At 56.6% G+C, this 22,047-nt stretch overlaps 1 protein-coding gene across 1 annotated transcript in view; it reads left to right on the top strand.

The window, feature by feature from the left end:
* The first annotated feature begins 1,468 nt into the window (after positions 1-1,468).
* Positions 1,469-22,047, top strand: part of CSF1R (colony stimulating factor 1 receptor) — a 30,901-nt gene continuing 10,322 nt past the window's right edge. The window contains exons 1-10 of the mRNA XM_075543158.1: positions 1,469-1,517; positions 5,358-5,615; positions 6,030-6,314; positions 8,297-8,448; positions 9,947-10,106; positions 13,275-13,458; positions 17,321-17,436; positions 17,626-17,746; positions 17,845-18,032; positions 20,364-20,479. Of these exons, the coding sequence (XP_075399273.1) occupies positions 1,469-1,517; positions 5,358-5,615; positions 6,030-6,314; positions 8,297-8,448; positions 9,947-10,106; positions 13,275-13,458; positions 17,321-17,436; positions 17,626-17,746; positions 17,845-18,032; positions 20,364-20,479 (1,629 nt within the window). The remainder of the gene's footprint in view (positions 1,518-5,357; positions 5,616-6,029; positions 6,315-8,296; positions 8,449-9,946; positions 10,107-13,274; positions 13,459-17,320; positions 17,437-17,625; positions 17,747-17,844; positions 18,033-20,363; positions 20,480-22,047) is intronic.

The following is a 22,047-nucleotide window of genomic DNA, read 5'->3' as shown; positions in this document are numbered from 1 at the left end:
GGATGGCAAGACCCTGTCTCACATACGTTGGACGTGTTTTCGAGAGAGTCCAGTCCCCGGAGAAGGGCATCATGCTCGATGGAACAGCAGGTCAATGAGAAAGAGGAAGGCCTTCGTGAGATGGTTCAACAGTGGACTTAGGCACAACAGCAGCTGTGAGGACGGCGCTGGGCACACAATGTTTCCTTCTGCTGTGCACAGGGTCACTGTGAGTCAACCCCAGTTGACGGCACTGAACACCAACATCGTCCACAGCTAAGTCCGTTAAGAGTCGAGCTTGGCTGGACACTTGTTGTCAGTGAGGCTTTCTGCTCCCATAAAGACTGACAGCCTTGGAAACCCACAGGGACAGTCCTACCCTGTCCTATACGCTAAGTGTGTCAGCATTGACTCGCTGGCAGCGAGGGCTGAGTTTTGAGATGGTTATATTCAGAGCACCAACCCCCAAATCAAGCCTCCCGCCTGTAAGCACTAGGGGTTAAAGTCCTCTAGCATTGCCTGTGTTTCGAGTGGGGCTTTGCTTGCTGGCAAAGTTTTATCAATTTCTGTTCCACCCTCAAAGTCGGGTCTCCATTGGCCCTGCATCTACCTCATGGCGGGCCCCCGTAGTAGTCTGCGGTTACTTGTTTCTGCACCCTGGGCAGCCTGCTGAGGGGGGGGGACCCTCTGCCGCGCTGAGTCAGCCTCACTGTGAGGCAGCCACTGCAGCCCTGCACCTCGGGTACAGACAGGGCTCTTGTGATGATCCTTAGGTACCCCTTGCTGTACGTCTGGCCCTACGCATATATGCCCGATGTCTGCCAGCACGGACAGTTTCCGTTTCTTCCCCTCACTAACTGCACTGGCCCATCCCCAGCACAGGAAGCGGTGTGCTCAAGGGCATGCTCAAGTTCCCTGATCTCTCTGAGACTCAGTTTTCCCATCTGGGAAATGGGAATAATCCCACTACTCCACATAAAGCTTTTGCAGGGATCCAAGCAGGACATGGATACAGAAGGCTTTCCTGGGGACGGAAGCTTCTTTCTGCCACGATCAGACTTCCTCAAGTCAGCCTGGTGTCCATTTTGGTTCACCCAGAGCCCCTGGCCCTTCTGGAGGTGCCCTATGTTATCCCACAGTCCCGCAGATGTAACTTCAGAAGGTGGCCCTAAACTTAGCTGTATCCCCAAAGAATCAGGCCAACCCCACCCCAAGCTCCAACCTCACTCCCTGTAGGTCATGGCTTTGTTTTCTTCTAAAGACCTAAGATTTCCAAACACTGTGGTTGCCTTGCCTAGCAAAAGAAAAAAAAAAAGAGGAAGCAGGAGACCAGCCCAAAGAGGAGGAAGAAGAGGAGGGAGACGGCAGCCAGAGTCCTGAAGAGGAACACGGGCCAGTGATCCTGACTCCCTTGAAGCTAGTAACTGGGAGCCAGAACCCTGCTCCTTCTTCAGTCCTGCATCAGCCTGGCCTCTTCCACACCATGACCATGGGCCCTTGGGCTCGGCTGGTCCTGCTGGTGGCGACAGCTTGGCATGGTAAGAACAGGCCCAGGAGGGGAGGGTTTGGGGAGGGGACGCGACTGAAGAAGACCTCAGACAGGCTCTGTGAACCCCTGTCTCTGAGTGCCCATGCACTGTGCCGCCATCTCTCCAACATGGGACTACAGGTCTGAGGGTGTCTGCTTTGGAGAGGCAGTGGATGATGGGTGCAGTAGAACTTCCCCGGCCCATAAGGTGGGTGGTTCTAACCCTCCAGTTGCTCTGTGGGAGAAAGATGAGACTGTCTGCTCCCCCAGAGATTTACAACCTCAGAGACCCGAGGGAGCACTGCTATGCTACCCTATAGAATCTCTAGGAACTAGAATCAGCTCAACCACAGTGGAGGGTTTTGCGTATTGGGGGGGGGTGATGGAGATTGGGGGTGATGGCCAAAGTTCCAGGCCACTCCTTGACAGTGAGACTGCAGATAGCTCTGGTCACCGGGCACGCCAGGGCTGCAGGATTTTCAGGAGGTGGCACCTTAAGGGTCTGCTTCTGACCCCATGGATCCCACTGGGCTGGAGTGTCTGTTCTTTGTTATTGACGTATGGTTTACATACAACAGAAAACACAGGTTCTTAAGTATACGTTTGAACAGATGTATACCTTGTGCAGCCAGCATTCCAACTAAGACAGAGAACATTCTCCTCACCCCAATGGTAATCCTGGAGTGTGCTGTGCTGTCTTGTTCTGCCCTTATCCACGACGACCTGCCGACAGCGAGATAATGGGGGCCGTCCGGCACCCAGCTTCAAGACACAGAAGAGACGGGGGCTGTAAGCTAGGCCAGTGGTGAAGCGCGCGTCCAGGTGCTCCGACAGCCTTGGGGAGAGGCTCACTTCTCCTGCGCACTGGGGTGTGATGCTGGGGTTGAGGAGAGGCTGAGTCCCAGGTCTTGGGGGACTGTGTGTGTGCTGGGAGAAGTGGGGGCTCATTCTGGGAGCTGATGATGAAGGGGTCTGATCAGGCCAGTTGGGGATGAAATTTGATAGCTGAGAACTGAAGGCAGACAGGTGCAAAGGGGGTCGGGGCTACTGTTCACCAAGCCCCCGCCTGGCCCCACTCCCCGGAGATCTGAGCAGACTTTCTATTCCTGCCAGTGTGCCAGCAGGGTGTTACTCTGTCCTGTGTGATGGCCAGGATAGTAGGATAGAAGCCGATAGAGCAGGTGGCCCTCTGACCACACTTCCAGCATGGCCAGGCAGGAGCTAGAGGGACAGGAGGGGAAGCTGCCTGTACCGTCGGTGCAGACACTGAACACAGCACGGAATCACAGGTCACAGGCTGTGACCTTAAAAGGTTGAAGCTTTTGGGGGATCAGAGTCCTGATTTGAAGCGATCTTAGAAATGTGGATGGACACAGGAGTCCACAGCCTTGAGCCATTGACTTGTGGGGGTGGGCACTTTGCATCCCCTCAGGCTTTTTCAGGGGTGGGAGACCTGGTGGTATAGACGGTTCCCAGGCTCTGCTGCTCACCAAAGGCTGGTGATTCTATTCTGCCGAAGTGCCAAACGGGCTGACTCATGGGGTTTCTGAGCCTGTAACTGTTGACGGGCGCAGAAAGTCCAGTCTTTCTCCCGAGGACCTGCTGCTGGTTTCAAACCGGTGACCAAGTGGATTGCAGCACAGTACATAACCACTACGCCACCAGGGCTCCTTATTCTACTCCGGACGTCAGAGGAAAGGCCTGAGTATCTGTCTGTGAAAAAGCAGCCATCGAAAACCCTAGTGGGCTCAGTTCTACTGTGACACACACAGGGAGGGGCTCCAAGAGTCAGCGTGGGCTCAGTGGCAGCTGCTATCAGATATGGGAACTCAACTCGTTCTTTTTGAGCAAAGCAGGAGCCTGGGCACCAGGGAGCTTCATCGGGGAGCAGCTACCACTAAAAGGGAGAAGCAAGTTCCATACTGAAGCGGGCGCATTCACATGAAAATTCCCCCACCGGGGTTGGGGGGCAGGGATGCGGTGGTGTCCTGGCTGCTCTGGCAGAAATGGCCAATGGCTGCTCTATCTGCCAGAAGGACATTTGTCCCCTCCACTGGTGGTCACACCACACATGAGGGCCACCTGTAGACCTGCAGAGGTTGTCGGCTTTGATGGCATTTGGGGGTTCACTTTGTCTCTTTCGCTGATCAGAGAGAAATGATACATCTCTCGTGGATTCGAAATGCGAACGAACATACATGAAGCCCTCCGGGAACTATTTTATAGAGGGGGTCTTTCCAAATCTGGCATCTATACAGGGATGGACACCCAATCAAGGAGTTGTGCAGCATGGACACGGGAGACCTCCTGACCTTCCCGGGGCGCAGAGGCTCACACGGGAGTGTTGCTGGGTTCCAGCCCTGGACAGAAGGGACAGGAATGTAGGGAGTTGACACCAGGAAGTCTGTGGCTGAACCAGGCTTCTCAGCTTAGCCCAGGGGGTTCCAGTGTCCAGCCAGCAGGACGCTACCCACATCCTCAACTCTCTCCTGGGGAGGTGACAGACAGTACTGGGAAGCAGAAGTAAGAACTTCCCTGGGAGAAGCGTTGTGGGCTGAGCGGAAATCGGGGGCTAGGCCAGGGCGCCAGCAATGTGTTTCCTCTCTCGCAGGCCAGGGGACAGGGGTGAGGCGGGGGGGCACCTGGCAGCGCCTCCAGGGCCTTGACGAGGCTCTCACTTCCCTCCTTTGGCCCTATTTTAGGGGCTGGAAAAACGCTGACACTGAGGAGGCAACGAGCCTTCTTCCCGGAGGGCTGGTGTGGGTTTTAAGTTCTCTTTTCTCCTTCAAGAAACTTTTCCTTAAAAGAGATAGGCTTTCCGGCACACAGCAGGGCTGCTGGGTACAGCGGATGACAAACCTGCTGGCCCGGGTGGTGGGTTCTTCCTGGGTGGCATGTGATTCCTAAAGCTTTCCCTGCCTCCCAACGGATGAGTACAATTACTGCCCCAGCTTCTGATTCGGAAAGTGAGGCGCTCAGATAATGGGTTCAATGCTCACAGGTGCTAGTGGAGGCCTGGGATTGAAATCCAGGCAGCTTAACTGGAAGCATGATACAGTGCTTCAGGCCAGACATCGGTCCACAGATGGGAGGGGGCAAAAGGGACAACTCTCCAAACCGTCCCATGCTGCTGGACTCGGAGCCTCTGCCCCTGGCCTCCCCTCTATCTGAGTGCAGCCAGAGGAGGTAGCTATGGTCCACTGGCTCCCCCACTGCTCTGTCTGGGATACGGAAGGCCCCAGTCTGGCCAAGGCTGCAGCTCTCCTCTTGGAGAGAAGTAAGAGCCAGCTGCAGCTCAGGAGGAGGCAGACGGAGCTCCAGGGGAAGAGTAGCATGGGGCGGGGGAGAAGAGTGCTGTCATCCCCCGGCCCCCCCCAAACCACAACACGCAGACTCACTGCTATTGAGTCAGTTCCGGCATCTGATTTGTAGCGACCCTTTTGGACATAGTAGAACCTCTTCTGTGGGTTTCTGAGACTGTAAATTGTATGTGAGCTAATAGCCTCCTATATCCCCCAGGGAGCAGTTGGTGGTTTTGAACTGCTAACACTGCAGAGAGTTGTCCTATAAGTAGCCACTACGCTACCAGGGCTCCTCAAAGATCTCCCGCTATCTGCTTTTCTGAAGAGGGGCCTGATGGATGTCAGAAACATCAGCTCACCCAAGCAGGCTGGAGACTTGGGGGTTAGCTAATGACCAGAGGCAGGCAGTCTTGTTTAATGTGAGCCCCGAGCAGAGGTTTGGCCCAGCCCACACTCACCGTGGCCCTGCTAGGGTGTCACCATCTCAGAGGCAGGGAACACCTGGAAACACCCGGGCCTTATTTTCTCTGCAATTCTGTCTCCCCTAGGTCAAGGGGTCCCGATTATAGAGCCCCAAGGCTCCGAGCTGGTTGTGGCACAAGGCACAAAAGTGACCCTTCGATGCTCTGGCAATGGCGGCGTGGAGTGGGACATCCCCACGTCCCCAGGCTGGTCCCTGGAAACAGAAGCTTCCGTCAGCACTCTGACCACGACCAATGCCACCTTTATTCACACGGAGACCTACCGCTGCACTGCGCCTGGAGACCCCTCAGGGGGCGAAGCCGCCATCCACCTCTTTGTGAGAGGTGAGGGTGTCACCCAACGACCAAATGACCTGTTCTGACCAGACCCATCCAGGCCCAGGCAGGGGCGGTGGGCGGGAGGGAAGGTGGGAATGACCGATCAGGGGATGCCAGTCCCCTGTGCTTGCTGAGTGCCTCTCATGACCAAGGACCTGCGGGGGCACCTCTCACTGAATGTCTTCCCCACAACACCCCAGGGCGGGGGGGGCGGGTCCTAGGAGGATACCCATTACAGAGGCTCAGGGGGGTTGAGTCACTGGCCCAAAGTCACACAGCATCAAGTTGTGGGGCTGGGATTAGGGCCTTGGTGCATGTGACACCGGACCCGGATGGAGACCTAGCTCTGAGTGTCTGCTGACACTGCTGAGCCGGCCTGGTGGGGAGGGGGCAGAGTAACTCTGTACCCCTCTGCCTCAGACCCTTTGCGCGCCTGGAGAATCCTGACGCAGGAGGTGACTGTGTTTGAGGGTGAGGACGCGCTGCTGCCCTGCCTGCTCACCGACCCCAAGCTGGAGTCTGGCGTCTCCCTGATGCGGGATCGGAACCGCCGTGTCCGGAAGGGCACCCAACACTCTTTCTCTCTCTGGCGAGGCATCACCATTCACAAGGTCAAGTACCTTGACAGCTCGGTCTACCACTGCAGCGCCCAGATGGGCGGCGAGAACAAGCTGTCCCCTAGCATCCAGCTCACGGTGCAGAGAGGTACGCGGGGCCAGGGGGCGCAGGTCGTGGGGTGTCGTTTTTTTCAGCCCTTCCTCCCCGCAGACATCTCTGGGACACCTGCTCGGGTAGGGTGGACACGGGGGTGGAGACGTGGGAGACAACACCCACAAGTGAAGAGCACGTCACGTAGTGCAACGGAAGGAGAAAGCAAAGGAGGCGCATGGAGAGCGCGTGCGCGCGTGCGCGGGGCGGAGAGGCGGGCCTTAGATTGATTTGCACGGAGGTGGGAATGGTAAAAAGGAGGTGAGCCGCCAAAACCTGCTCCTGCCTAGGGAGGGGACAGCAAGCCTGGAGGTCACTCGCGTGTTGTCAGCCTGCCCTGGCCCCTGGGTACGAGAGGCAGGAGTGGGCTGAACATATGGCAGCTTTCAATGTGTGGGGGAGGGGGGGAGGGGGGGAAGGAGTCGTTCTCTTACACACACACCACCCCACCACCACCACCACCACCACCACCACCACCTCCTCCATCATCACACACACCACCACCACCTCCACCATCACACACACACCACCACCACCACCCCCCCACACACACACCACCACCACCACCAACCACCACTACCACCCAGGCTGTCCACAGAATCTTAGTTTCTAGAATCTTCACTTCTAAAAAAGAACTGATAAGAGCTAGCAGAGCCTCAGGCTGGGACCTGGGCTTTAGACGGGAATCAGGAGCCGGAAGGAGGACCAGGTTGGAGTAGAGCAGCTGGGTCTGCCCAGAGGGTCAAAAGCCCTAGGGGTGTGGGCACAGGAGGCCATTCGGGCCCTTCTCGGACACCTCTGTCCTGCAGAGGCCTGGGCTGGCTGGGCTGTCCCGGCCCTGCTTCCGTGGTGCAGGAGACATTGGGTGACCGAGCCCCTTCAGCTGCAGCCAGTCACGATGGTTACTGTAGCACTTACTGGGTAGCAGAAGGAGCTTGGGGTGTGGGGGGTTATACACTGGGCTGCTAGTTGCAAGATCAGCAGTTCAAAACCAGCAGCTGCTCCGCAGAAAAAAGATGAGACTTTCTATTCCCGTAAAGAGTTACAGCCTCGAAAACCCAGAGGCAGTTCTGTCCTGTCCTAGAGGGTTGTTTCTCTCCCCCCACTCTCTCCCGCCCTCTGTGTGTGTGGGCGGGGGCAAGGAGCCTTATTGGCATAGGGGGTTAAGCACAGAGTCATTAACTGTAAGGTCAAGGTTCAAACCCACCAGCTGCTCCGCAGGAGAAAGAGGAAGGGCTGCGTCCCGGGAACGGTCCACTGTGTTTTCTAGGGTGGCAGTGAGTCAGAATCCACTCCGTGGCAGGGGGTTGCGGTGGGGTCTTATGTATCAGGCATTGTGTTAGCTTCTGGGGATATTGCGTCCACGGACTTGACATTCAGTGGGGGAGACAGAGTGGAAGAAAACAATGACAAACCGTGACACACAAGGAAACAATCCGCAAAAGCTGGGGATGGGGCAGGGGTTGGTGTCACCATTCATGGAAGCTGGTCACAGAAGGCCCCTCTGAGGAATCGTTGCGGTGAAAAAAGACCCAGGATGTGGGAGGAAAGTGTCCTAGGAGGGGGCGGCAAGTACAAAGGCCCTGTGGTGACACAGAAGGCCTGTGTGGTGGTATGGCAGGGATCAGAAGGCAGCAGCTGCTAGGTGGCCAGTAACAGAGTCTGGGGCTTCGAACGGACTGGGGTTTTAGTCTGAGAGTGCTGGGAGACAATGGACTATTTCCACAGGAAATGGCATGACCGAGTCACATGGTTACGGGCACTGAGGAGACTCACCTGGGAAGGCTGGGAGGCCAGTCTCCAGCTGGCTGGAGTTGGAGTCCACAGCAGAGTGGGGTGGAGCCTGGCTTGTGGGCAGGTGGCGGTGTGGAGGTGGACGCAGCAGGACTTGTCTGGGAGAAATCGAGGGTCAAAGTTGACTCCCAGGACTTGGGGTGGGACAGCTGGCTGGCTCACAGGGGCAGCAGATGGCTCATCAGTCCCTCCTCCGGCCTCAGTTTCAGGGCCCCCTGCCTTGGTGCTGGAACCTGCCGAGCTGGTGCGGATTCGAGGGGAAGCTGCTGAGATCATGTGCTCCGCTAAAAGCCAGGACCCGGACTTTGAAGTCTCCCTCCTACACAGAGACAACAAGGTCAGTCCAGGGGAGATAGCAGGAGGCCTCCCCCCACCAGCCCCAGCCCAGGAGGGGAGGGAGGCCCAGCAAGGGGTGAAGGGTCACACAAGATCCCACTGACAGCCTCTAGCTGACCTTGGGCTCAGGGGCTCAATCTTGCGGGGGTTCGAGGTTGATACTTCAGCCCTGTAACTCAGGACCTTTGTCCCGACTTGGAACCAATGTTACCAAGCAGACTCCTGGGTTGCCTTTGGAGCTGTCAAAATGGCAGGAAGGCAGCATCATCTGTCTGTCCTCTGGCTTCACACGGGGAGTCAGTTAGGGAGAATCAAACTCAACACCAGCAGAGGGTCAGCTCCTATGAGGTAGAAATCAGACATGTTTCCACCCGGCAGCCTTCTTTATCCACTCTGACATCAAATGTCCCTCCTACGGCCCTCTCTACTTCGGTGCTGGTTTGATCATTCATGGCAGCGATCCCATAGAACTCCTGAAGACGGGACTTATCAGGGAGGTGCCCAGCTTACGATTCAGGATCAGAAATGCTCACGATACAGTTCTTTGGTCCGGAGCACCTCTTCTTAGCCATGGCCACAGGCACTCCTCTCTCGGCTCCTGGGCCTCTCACTACCTGGCCCTTGGCATCTGTCCCACCCAGGCAATCTCACAAAGCTCCTTCGGGGCTGATGATGAAGGACTGAAGGCGCCTCCGCCCCTCCTTCAACAAGCCCCAGCCCCAGAGCCCTCAGCTCTAGCTCCTGGGGTTGGCAAACACACTCCCCAGTTCAGCGCCAGGAGACACTCCACTCCCAAAGGAGCCTCCTGCTCAAGGGCACTCAGCTCTTCTGGCTCTGTGGGAAGCACCCTGCTCTGTCTTGCGGCTCCTCCCCTTCTGCCCCTCAGTTGGTGTCCAGGATCCTCCTCGGTCTCCTGCATTGAGGAGGCTCAACACACAGGAGTCTCAGGGTCCACAGGTCCTGCCGCCCCCCTTCCCCCCCGGCCTTTCTTGATTGCAGTGAGAGTCCTATTCCTGCTTCTGAGAGGGTTCATTTTAAACCTAGTAGGGCGCCACCACGGCCCACCCCCCATTAGCGCTCCAGGCGCTGTTTCCACAGACCCACTCTGACTCTGGGCGAGCAGATCGCTCGGTGAGGGTTACCAAGGCCATGGCTAGGAGAGCCATCGCACCGAGGAGATCAGAGGTTTCCCAGGAAGCTCTGGGAGAGAAAGCGCATCCTGAAGAGGGATAGGCTGCTACTAAGAATGCTGCCCCACCCCCACCCCAATGCCTACCGGACACCAGACACAGCCCTAGCCATTTGCATGTAATAGCTCATTTAATCTTCATCCCAACCCTAGGACTAATATTACCCCCATTTTATAGATGAGGAAACTGAGGCCCAAAGTCCAGGCCCCTTGTCCAGGCAATCATCCAGGAAGGCTGAGGATTTGAACCCCAGTCTTTCTGATCCCCAAGCAATCTTCCGTAAACCGCCTTCATTCCTTTTGGTTGCAGGTGTCAGCTCTATCAGAAACTGACTTCCACAATTACCAATACCAGAAAGTCCTGACTTACCGCCTCGGTGTAGTGGGCTTCGAAGATGCCGGCAACTACTCCTGTGTGGCCACCAATGCCCAGGGCCGCCGCTCCACCTCCATGGTCCTGCGGGTGGTAGGTAAGCAGCAGGCCCGGGTGTGTGTGGGGTGTGTGTGTGTGTATAGATCTTAAGGTGGGGGGTACATGAAAGGTTTGGGGAGGAGGGAGCTGGAAGCAAAGGAGGAGACCCCAGTAAGACCTCCCCCATTAGACCCCTTGTGGCCCGACTGGGGCACCAGCATGCCTCTCGCAGAGTCCCCCCAGGCGGTGCTGGATTTTGTCCAGCTTTCCAGCAGGATGGGTCCCTCGTAGCTTGCCTTTTGCCCGGGAGGTGTAGGCAAACAAACAGTGAATCATGGAGAGCGTGCTGTCTACAGTGGCGGAGCTCCCTGCGAAGCTGACCTTGGCAGGAAGACTCGGAGGTGGTACAGGAGCCGAGCATGTAGGCAGTCTGGGGGAGAGCACTCCAGGCAGAGGAAACGGCAAAGTCTTGCTGGGCTCAAGGGACAAGTTGGCCAGCACGCTGGCGTGGAATGGCTTTTCCTCTTGGGGAAGGTGGGAGCCACAGGAAGGTCTTGAGCAGAGGGCGGTGTGATGTGACTTGCTACATAATACACTGTGTGCTGAGAACAGGCTGTTGGGAAGCAAAGGCAGAAGCAGGCCGATGAGTTAGGGGCTGCTGAAGCCGTCCACGCTGGGGGTGAGGGTGTCTCTCCCCGAGGGACTTCATGGAAGTGAGTGGAAGTGGTTAGAGTCTGCAATTCCAAAGGATGGACGGATGGTTAAGAGAGAGAGCAAAGACCTTGACATAAACACTCACAGACTCGTTGGATCGAGAAGACTGGGACCTAAAGGAAGGACTCAAGCGATGAACGAAGCAGTACAGGTGTGGTCCCTGAAGAACGTGCAACAGGAGCCCCGAGGAAGAAGCCTCCTGTGGCCTGCAGTGGTTCGTGGAGACTCCGGGAGTGGAGGGGGTCTTGAAGGAAAGGGGAGATGTAAATGGACGAGAGGAAGAGGAGGGGGCTGCTGGGGGAGGAATTGACTGGATCAGAACCGTCAGGGTTAGGACGAGCATGCTGTGTTTAAGGGGCCTCCGGGGACAGCAATGAACGGCGCATTTAGTGACCGTGAGTGTGTGCGCGTGAGTTTGTGTGTGTGAGTGTGCGTAGTGTGGCTGGCTGGATAGGGTGAACCCTGAGGGAGAAGAATCTTAAAGTCAACATGAGAAGCGAAGGGGTTGGGGAACCAGGAAAGGCTTTCAGCCGCCACGTGACAAGGGAAAGAGTACATTTAGACTCAGGATAAAGGAGAGGAGAGCGTTGGGATCATATGGTCCAGAGCCTTACAAAGCCCTGGGCTTTGAAGACACCTCCCAGCAGTTTCCATGAGAGAAATGAAAAGGTTGAGTGAATGGGGGAGAGGGTGGTTCTTGCCCCATCTCTCCTGCCTCAAACATAACTAAACAAGCTTGATTTTAATTCCTTTACTTTCTCATTAGAAGAAACGAACTCAGGACTCTTTCAGGTGCAGGTGACAGAAATCAACTCAAACTGGCCTAATCCAAGGGCAACTTTGATGGCCACATAGCAAGCACCTGCTTCAGGGAAAGTTGACTCTAGACTTCCTCACAGCTCCATCAGGGCCTCCAATGTTCTGAGCCCAGAAGAACTAGATGGTGCCTGGCCACTGCTACTCACGGCGCTGAGCAGGACTACAGTCGAAGTTCCTAAACAGACTGGTAGAAAATTAAGAATCCTGAGAAAGCCCAGACCTACTGATCGAGACTGGAGGAACCCCATGCTACTGTAGTGCCACTGAGTCCGTTCTGACTCAGACAGACAGAGTGAAACACTGCCCGGTCTTTGGCCAGCATCACCGTGCACCTTGCGTTTGAGTCCATTGATGTAGTCCTCTCGCTGAGGGCCTTCCTCTGTTCGCTGCCCCTCCACTTTACCGAGCATGATGTCCTTCTCCAGGGACTGTCTCTCCTGACAACATGCCCAAAACACAGGAGAAAAAGTCTTGCTATCCTTGTTCCTAAGGAGCATCCTGGCTGTATTTCTTTCCAGATGGATGTGTTTGTCCCTCTGGCAGTCCACGATACGTTTAATATTCTTCTCCAGCACCATAATTGGAACGCATCGATTCTTCTTTTGTCTTCCTTAGTCAGTGTCCAACTTTCATAAGAGGTGGTTGAAAATACCTGGCTTGGGTCAGGCTCACCTTAGTCCTCAAAGTAACATCTTTGCTTTTCAACACTTTCAAGAGATTGCGTGGAGCAGATTTAGCCCATGCAGTGGGTCGCTTGGCTTGGCCCATAGACACCCTTTCGATCTAGAAGGGGACCCGCACTCGGAGTTCACCTTTCATCCACACGATAGACGAACCTATAAGGTGAAGAGCAACACGTGGGAGGAACGTGGAGCATGCTCCACAGAACAGTGAGCCACCTGACACCGGAAGCGCATCACTGGCCCCAAGCGAAGTCTAGAGGGCAGGCAGGCGAGTGGAGCTGGGGCCCCGAGAGGAAATGGGGAGAATGCTGTGACAGTGCAGGGGTGCGGGTCCACTCAGGTCGGGAAACCAAAGGCGTGAACAGTCTGGAATGGTAAAGTCGTGTGCTCTGTGCCCCGGCACCCAAACCGCAGCAAAAGGTTTGAAAGCAAAAAGAAAGCAGGCATCCACTGATCTCCAACTCTCTGCTCAGCCTCTCTCTTCTCGTTCTGAAGCCGGCAGCTAGATCCCTCGTCCTTCTCCTCGTCCCACCCTGGACCTGGAAACCTCAGGGGAGCCAGGGCTTCTCTTCTCCCACGGCCCCCCCCCCCCAAGATGCTGCCAATTGAGTCACACTGGATTCGTGGCCCCTTAGACCTTGCCCTGGGTCTAGAGGAGACGGAGGGCTCTGATTGGTCGAAGGCTTCCCAGAATGAGGAGGCATGCCTGAGGACATGTCAAAATCCACAACACTTTTTCCAACAAAAAGTTTTTCAGAAGTTAAACATCACAGATGTATTCCCTCTCTTTGTTAGACAAGTAGGAACAAGAGGCTCAAAGCGAGAGAGGGTAAGGGGACAGGGTTCTCGCTGTCCGAGAACAGCTGTGTTTGGGGGTAGGGATTGTGTGCTGAGCCCATAGTAGGTGTTCAGGTAGCATCCAACTGAAGAAATGGAGTGATGGGTGGATGGCCAAGTGGCCACAGGGGCTGCTTTCCCATGACACATCTCTCCTGCACTCTTCTTTTCAGAGAGAGCCTATTTGAACTTGACCTCTGAGCAGAAGCTCCTCCAGGAGGTCAGCCTGGGTGAGAAGCTCAGCCTCAAAGTCAAGGTGGAGGCCTACCCGGCATTGCGAGGCTTTAACTGGACCTACCAGGGGCCCTTCAACCAGCAGCGCAAGCTCGATTACAACATCTCCAAAGGCAACTACAGGTATCCTGTCAGTTCCCATCTGCACAGCCCCAAGCCAGCTGGGGTTCAGGGCATCATGCTTCAATCTTACTGTGTGACTCTGGGCATCCACTTCCCACTCTGAGGCTCACTCTCCCTGACCATATACCGCCTCAGCATCCATCCTGCTGGCTCCTATTCTGCCCCACACCCCTGGGAAGGCGGTACCCTCCTCAGAATCCTGCCATTGCTTGGGGTGTGCATTCTCAGGGTCACCCAGGAACCCTGAGCCCTACTTTTTCTCCTGTGGCCAACCTGGATGGGAAAAGCAAGCCCTACCTCATGATTCCCACTCATCTACATACTCCTGAGGGCAATGGCAGGAGCCCTGGTGGTGTTATCAGTACGAGCTGGGCTGCTAACCACCAGGTCAGCAGTTTGAGACCACCAGCTGCTTTGTAGGGGACAGATGAGGCTTTCTACCTTATGTTCTCAGAAACCCACCAGGTCAGTTCTCCCTGCCCCACAGGGGGGCCGGGTGTTGGCATGGACTTGCTGGCAGTGAGTCCAGCTTTTGCCATCGGCCACACACACAGCTTGGAGGGACAGAGTGCGGTAGCGTCACATCATCACGGAAATGCAGATATTTTAGGAAATGGTCACGCTTGGTGCTTCTCGGATTTCGGAGGAAATTTATTGCTTGTATTATGTATTGTAATGATCACCGCCTGAGACTATTGTTTTACAATAGGTCTGTGGGGGTGTGGATTTGTTGTTGTTGTTATTAAAACAGACACTTTAGATGGAAAAATTCGCTGCTGATTGTAACCCACCCTGAGAATTCCTCCCTGGCCTTTCTGTGTCAGGGGCTCAAAACTCCTCTCAGGCTGTGCAGCCTGACCCAGGCCCCCTCCCCACTTCTCTCAACTCCCCACCCCAGAGCCCCCTTCTTCCTGTCCCCTTATGGACTGGGTTCTTTTCTTGGGGACTTACCTCCACCACCCAAAGTGACCTAACTTTTGTAAGTGGTCTTATTCTAAATAAGGAATTGCCCTCCTGAAGGGGAACACCCATTACAACCCACTGCCACCATTGAGTCCAACTCAGGGCCACTCGATGTAGGGTTTCCGAGGCTATACGTCTTTAAGAGAGCGGACAGCCTCATCTTTCTCCCCAAGAGTGGCTGGTGTCCTTGAACCGGGGCCTTGCGGTTAGTAGGCCACCGTCTAACCCACTGTGCCACCAGGGCTCTTCAAGAGGAGCACTCGCAGCAGGAGGGAGCACCGTCGTTTCTTGATTGGGTTCACTTAGACTGAGATTGAGCAGCAACAACTCGATCAAGCTGCAGACCACACCGTGCCCTCCCGCACTGAGGACCCACATCCCGAATCCATTTCTCCCTCGCTCGCTTTTTTGAGGATGGGGATTACGCCCAGCCTCAAGATTTCACTGTCTTCGTAAGGAAGCAAACAAGCTTAGAACTGGCTCCCTGGTCCCTTCCCTTCTCCTTCCAGCTAAAAGCCTTTATCTCTGGACAGCCAGCGAGTTCTCTAGAACTGCAGTTGGCTGCATGCATTCAAGCCACTCAGCCCAGCCTCCTTGGCAGGTTTAGCCTTCTTGTAGAAATTCCGCTCCTTGTCCGCTGTAGCTACTCTTTCCTGGCAGGGGGCCGCACTGCCCAGCACGCAGACACCCCTCATCCTTCTCATACTGTGTTGCTTGTGGGGCTGGGCTTCTTTCAGGAACTCTCACCATGTTTGTGGGTACACCATCAGTCCCTTGTAGGACCTTTCCTTGGGAGTCTAAAGGCAGCCTCTGAGCCTTCTCCACCCAGTCTCTCTCTTGGGCTGGGTTCCCACTGGAAAGAAGTCATCCACAGCACTCCCTGGGCTCTCTGGACCCCGAAGCCCAAAGCCCACCGGCCCCTGGACTCTCCCTCACTGACTGTCAGAGCAGCAAGGCTGTTGCCTGGCCTTTGTCTTCATCTCCTGGTCCCTTCTGGTCAGGGTCTCTGTCCTCCTGTGGGCACGAGCAGCTCTTCTGAGGCTGGAGCCTGTGTCCCCAGGGAGGGAACTGGGGCCTGGTCCAGTTTCAGAGATTCATAGCAGCAAAGACACTGCCGAAGGAAACAGAGACCCCCACCCCTGCCCCAGAATGTACGGTCTGGGGCCTTCAGTGAAGTTGATGGGGTCAATGGGATCTGTGTTGAATTATCTTAAGAAATGATCTCAAAGTCTGGCTAGTCATGGCTGCAGGCTGCCCCCCCCCCCCACACACACCTTACCGGCGCATGCCACGTCAGAAAGGCCTGGCCACCCTCGTCTGTAAAGATCGCTGCCAAGGACAGCCGTGGGTGTGACTGCTGTGTGACTCCCAGGGCCTCCCTGAGTCAGAATTGGCCCACCAGCACTGGGTTTAGGTTCCTTTTTTCCACTTTGTTTTGCGATGCAGTTCTCACACCACCCCATCTGCCCGGGTGAAGCTGGCATTCCGTGGTTTCAGCATATTTACTCCGTCCTAGAGCATGTCCCTTGCTCTCTCGCCAGTCTTCCTCTATCCCCTAGCTCCGCCCTCGTCCAAGCCTCACCCACCACCACTCTGCTTCTGTCCCTGGAGATGCCCCTCGGCTGGACTTTCCCCTGAACGGACTCCCATGTGGGTCCATTAAGAGGCCGGTGTGTCTGAGGTCCCTGACCGCTGTCTCATGGGGCGGTACGACATTCCTTCTGCACGGACAGACTCAGGAGCCCTGGTGGCACTGTGTCAGGCATTGGGCTGCTGGCTGATAGGTCCGTGGTTCAAACCCCCCGTTGTCTCTGAGGGAGAAAGATGAGGCCGCCTGCTCTGATACACACGGAGAGCCTCTGAAACCCCACATTCGAAGGCCCTGGCTTTGGGGTTGGGAGAGATCACATCCTGTGCTTTGAGAGCAGTTGGCTTCCTCCCACCTTGGGCAGCTGTGACTGATGCTGCTAGAAGGCTTGACGGACAAGTTTTGCCTGGAGTGATCTTTAAACCCGTGTATTACCGAAATAACACCTCCTCTTGGTGGACAAGTTATAAGGCAGATGATATGAAGATAATAAAGTAAGAATGACCTGCTACTTCCATCAGCCAGGAAGACCTTGTGTCATGTTGCCCCGGGCCTTTCCTAGTCAAAAGCAAGTGGTCCTGTCAGAGACCCTGCCGGGAGGGGGAGCACGCCCCCAGGCTTTCCACGGCTTCAATGCTTCCTCCCATGGGGTGGCCGGGGGCTTTGAACTGCTGACCTTTGTGGCAGCAGCTGAGCTCCTCGCCAAGGCTCCTTCTTGGGCAATAACAGGTCCCGTTAACTTTAGTGTGTGCCGTGCGTGAGCCCAGCCATGCCAGTCACTCTCAAGACTCCTGTCATCCTCAGATCAACTCTGGGGATCCGGTCCTATCAGTCGCACCCACAGAAGAGGAAGTCAAAGACCAGAGAGGTGAAGTACTCGCCCAAGCTCACATAGCTAAGAAATGGCAGCACTGGGACTGGAGCCCCGCCTTTGTAGCCCAGAGCCAGCCAGCCTGCCTCTTGTCTCCCTCACAGTCCCCTCGAGCGGGTTAGCGTCTGGCAGAGGGCAGGGTTGCTGCTCTGGTGAAAGGAGGGTGGTTCAAGGTAGGTACACTCCGTGGCTGCCCTTTGCTAATGGTGCCCTGTGCTGAAGTTCAGGACAAAGCCACGTCACAGATAAGAAACCAAGGAAGAAAATATAGAGTGAGCAGTTTCCCCCGGGCCTCCAGGTACTCGGCTTTAGTGCCCTTGATGTTTTATTAAAAAAAAAAACCAACTCTCAAAACTCTTATAATTAGCCCTGCCTCACTGTCCTCGTGCGGGCCTGGCCGGGACCGGGGCTCACTCAGATCACCTGCTCCAACCCACCAGGTACACCTCCACTCTCTCCCTGCCCCGCCTGAAGCCTTCCGAGGCCGGCCGCTATGTCTTTCTGGCCAGAAGTGGGGTGGCCAGCGAAGCTCTGACCTTCCAGCTCGTTCTTCGATGTGAGTGATGGGGTGGAGTTGGGGGCACGGCCCACCAAGGCTGCTTGCCAAGATGGGCTTAAGCAGAGAAGGGGGTGCTGGGGACCTGAGATGAACCAGCTCAGTCGGGGTGAGGGGTGGGGAAAGGGGACTTAGGCCTCCTGTCTGACTCCTCCCTCTCTCCCTCTCTGCACCTCCATTCCTCCTCAGACCCCCCAGAGATCAAGGTCTCATGGACCCACATCAATGGCTCTGGTGCCCTGCTCTGTGATGCCACTGGGTACCCGCAGCCCAATGTGACGTGGTTTCAGTGCCAGGGCCAAGCTGACAGGTGAGTGGACTTGGGCTTGCCTGTGCAGAGAGGCCGGACAGCCCATCCGGGGGCCCTGTCCTCAGTGCTGCACCGCCACTCCGCTCTGCTCCCCCCAGATGTGACGGCCCCGAGGAGCTGCTCTTAGAAGACACACACCCTGAGGTTCGCAGCCAGGACCCTTTCCACAAGGTGGCAATCCGGAGCCTGCTGCCCCTCGGAGCCCTGGGACAGAATGTAACCTACAAGTGCAGGGCCCACAACAGGGAAGGGAACACCTCCCAGGTCTTCTGGCCCATCTCTGTGGGTGAGTCTCTCCTCCCACCCCCTCCAGGCTAGGAGAGAGGGGACCTAGGATGTGCCTTCATGCTCGGGGGAGGGATGGGGGGAGCAGATCCCTGCAAGGCTGAGCCCGGCCTCTCCCATGCTCTGGGATGAACAGCTGGGGGCAGGAGGGGTGGTGGTGGCGATGAGGACAGACGGACAACAGAAAAGGCAGCCTGAAGAAAGCACAGCCTAGCCCGGCTGCCTGGGTCCGCAGTCATTCCTTCCACAGTGTGTTTGGCAGCCACCATGCACCCGAAGCTTGGAGTCTGGCCAGGGAACAAGCTGGTAAACCTGGCTCCCCTCCCACCCAGGGCAGCCCTGGAGGGCCCTGCACCCGCCTGAGCCAGTCTCATGCACATAAGACTGCTGCCTAGGCGGTAGGGTTGATGCCCAGGCTGCATCTGCCCGGAGACTCTGCAGGCTAGCTAGCTCTGGTTCTGAGAGGCCATGGCTGCAGAGAAGGGCCGCGCCCTCCGCAGACCTTTTACAATCAGCCTTCAGCACCGAGTGGGACTGAACCAGACCTCAGGGAGGCTCTCTGGGCCCAGAGAGGGTACACGGGGGTCCCAGGTCTCAGCCAGGCTCAGACCTTAGCTGCTGGCCTTGGGCTACATCCTGCCCGCCCATGGCTGTGGCCCTTGGGCCCTCCCTGCTTTGAGCTGGGTTAAAGTAGCCTCGCTGGCCTTTGAGTGCTGCCCGAACAGCCCAGCCTGGGCCACTCACAGCCTCGGAGGGAAATCGATTCCCTCTCACTCAGGAGCTGATGAGCTGAGCTTGAGGATTGGTGAGCACCCCAGGCTCCATGGCCCATTCCTTCTGTCCAGGTTCCCCCAGTTCCTCCTGGTTCTCAAGAACAGACAACTGCTTTCTGTTTGGAAGCCTGCAAGTCTGAACTTAGGGCCCCCGACTGGATTAGAAGACTCTCTCTCTGGGGGCTCTGTGGGGAGATCTACTTCCATTTCTGTGGCCCCGCCTTCCTCGGTTCCTAGGTGACTCCATGCCTCGCCCCCTCTGTGCTTGCTTCTTAATGGTTAGCTGGAGCCTCAGAAAATGAGTCTGGGTCAGTCACTGTCCAGTGAAATGGCCAAAAAGCCCGAAACAAACAAAAGCCTATTCCTCGAGAGGATCAGACCCTCGGGGATGGGGGTTAGGTTCCAATATATAGTTGTTGTTGTGAGGTGCCATTGAGTTGGTTCCAACCCATAACGACCCTGTGCACACTGAGTGAAACCCCAGCTCTGCACCAGCCCACCACTGTCCTTGGGCCTGAGCCCACCTGGCAGCCACTGTGCTCACCCATCGCGTAGAGGGCCCTCCTCTCTACCAGGATGCCACGCTGCCCCAGGGACTGCTCTCTGCTGACCACCAGTGCCAAGTATATAAGATGAAGCCTCTGCGTCCCGACCTCTGAGAGCTCTCTGGCCATCCTTCTTCTGGGGAAGGCTTGGTTGTGCTTTTGGCCGTCCACAGCAATTTCAAGAGTCTTCTCCAGCACCACGATTCAAAGGCATTGATTCTCCGGTCTTCCTGGGTCAATGGTCAAGCTATTGAACATACCGTGCCTCGGGTCAGGCACATCTTAGTCCTAAAAGTAACATCCTTATTTTTCAACTCTCTAAAGAAGTCTTGTGCAGCAGATTGACTGAATGCGATGGGTCTTTTGAGCTCTTGACCGCTGCTGCTTCCGTGACTGTTGATTGTGGACCCAAGCGAGACGAGATCCTTGACAACTTCCACCCTCTCCCCATTGATCGTGACGTTACGTGGCGAGCCAGGAGTGAGGCTTTTGGACTTTATACTGAGCTGTAATTCATACTGAGGGCAGCAAGTGCCTGTTATTCTCTGCTTTGGGCCAAGATCCATCTAACATCAGCACTAACGGGTGTACGGGAGTCCCTGATGCAGTCAGCCCCACTCCGAAGAGCCTGAGCTCCTGACCTGGGCACCGTGTGTCATTTCTGACTCATGGGGACCTTGCAGGACGAAGCAGACTTTCTTCAGCTGTAAGCACAACTGGGGGGAGCCCGGGTGGGATCGTGGCCTACAGACTGGGCTGATACCCACGGGCTGGAAATCACCAGCCATTGTGCGGGAGACAGATGAGGCTCTGCGTCATGAGGAGGTTCACGGTCATGGACACGGGGCAGGTCTGCTGTGCCCTCTACGGCTGCCATGCCTTGGAATCGACGTGATGGCAGTGGGTTTGGTGCAGGGGTTCTTGGCTCCTGCCTTGCAGGCAGCGCCTGATGTCAGGGTGCGGAGGGAGCACCTAGGTCCCCTGCCTGTTCACTGCTCAGCCCATCCCTTCCAGATGCCTCCAAGCACCTCCCAGAGGAGCCCCTGTTCACCCCGGTGCTGGTGTCCTGCCTGTGCGTCATGGCCCTGCTGTTGCTGCTGCTGCTGCTGCTTCTGTACATGTACAAGCAGGTGAGCGGGCATGGGAGCAGGGCGGGCAGCGGGGTGCTGTCAGTCAAATCCAGGACGGCACTACCGCGGTGCGGATCTACCCGCATGCACTCTCTGTCAGCCAGCTTTGGCCAATGTGGTGCTGGGCCCCTGAGGGCCTGATTGCCCGTGTGGGAGACAGTCACCAAAGAGCCATGCCAGTGAGCATCCCTCACCCCCACCCCGCGCTCAAGTAACCCTGCCTGCCACAGAGAGAATGGCATGAGGGAGAGAGGGGTGGGAGAGCGGACTGTCCACGGGGCTGGGCCAGGTCTCATGTCCAGCAGTGAGCAGCCTAGTGGAGAAGGTAGATTTATTTAATATCTAAAAGCACTAAGATCTGAGTAGACTGCAGTGCACTGTGGTGCCACTTTGTGGGCTCACTGAGCGATAGTGTAAGTTGGGGTGCTTAGTTTATCGAGCTTGTCACCTGCACTGTCTCCTTCAATGCCCCAGCCAGCATGGGAGGGGACAGGCTCTTCAATGCCTCATCCAGCATGGGAGGGGACAGGCCTCTTGGCTCCACTTCACGGAGGACGCCGAGACCCCCAGAGGTGCACAGGTGCATCTGAGGACTGATGGCAGTGCCTTGTGTGATGTGAAGCAGCCTCCTCTAAAGCATCTTGTGCCACCCCACCACCCCCACCCCCAATCAATGGGCCAAAGTAGTTTCCATGCTCCCAGCCAGGAACCTGAGGCTCAACCAGGCGGGAGAGCCAGCCCAAAGGAGGGAGAGCTGCTGTTCATGCAGACTGAGTCCCAGGTGGACTCCCCCCGCCCCCAGCACCTGAGGCCCACTGGGGCCAGCTGCTATGAAGGGCCCGGCTAGAGGCGGTGGGACAGGGGTACTGGGTAGTGGAGGGGCGTTGGTGGGATGGCCTCGAAGGGGGTGGGGGTGGGAAGGGAAGGGAGACGCGGGGCGAGTTCAGCCTCTCAGGTGTGTGCAGCGGCAGAGGAAGTCCCAGAAAAGTTAGTGCCTGGGAGCTGAGATAAAAGGGTGGGAGTCCGAGGGTGGGCACCCTCCTGTAAGTCCGGGACCAACAGTGGCTGTGAACAAGGGCGAAGTGAGAGCTTTCTTGTGGGCAGAGGGTTTGGAGTGGAGTTGGAGCCAGGTGCTTGGGATTGGGTTCTCTGTGTTCAGGCTGGCAGTGTGCATCTCCAGGCCAGGTCCGAGAGAGGAGCCCTCACGCCAAGACTTCTTGCTCTAACCCTGGTTTGCCAAGGGGCCCATGACCAGCCACGGGCCCCCGACCTGTACCATGGGAACGGGGGACCCCTAGCTTCTCAGCCGCCTCTGGCATTTCAAGAGTGTATTGCGGCCACAGCAGGCCCAGACCTAGCCATTGGGAGGGGGGGCAGGCCAGGCAGTGCGGCGCCCTTCAGTCGTGCCTGTGGGCAGGCCGTACTAGCAGTGGTGGTCTAGCTTCAGAGGCAGGCCTGGATGGAGGGAGCTGGCATCTGGTTCCCCATCTGTCGTGCGGAGTCTAACTTGCGGGCATGGGCGGTGCTCACAGCGGAGGCCGCACGTCTCGCTGCGGAGGGAAGTGGGC

This window comes from Tenrec ecaudatus, chromosome 2 (assembly GCF_050624435.1).
Source record: "Tenrec ecaudatus isolate mTenEca1 chromosome 2, mTenEca1.hap1, whole genome shotgun sequence".
Taxonomy (NCBI): Eukaryota; Metazoa; Chordata; class Mammalia; order Afrosoricida; family Tenrecidae; genus Tenrec; species Tenrec ecaudatus.
This window is presented reverse-complemented; position numbering and strand designations above follow the sequence as displayed.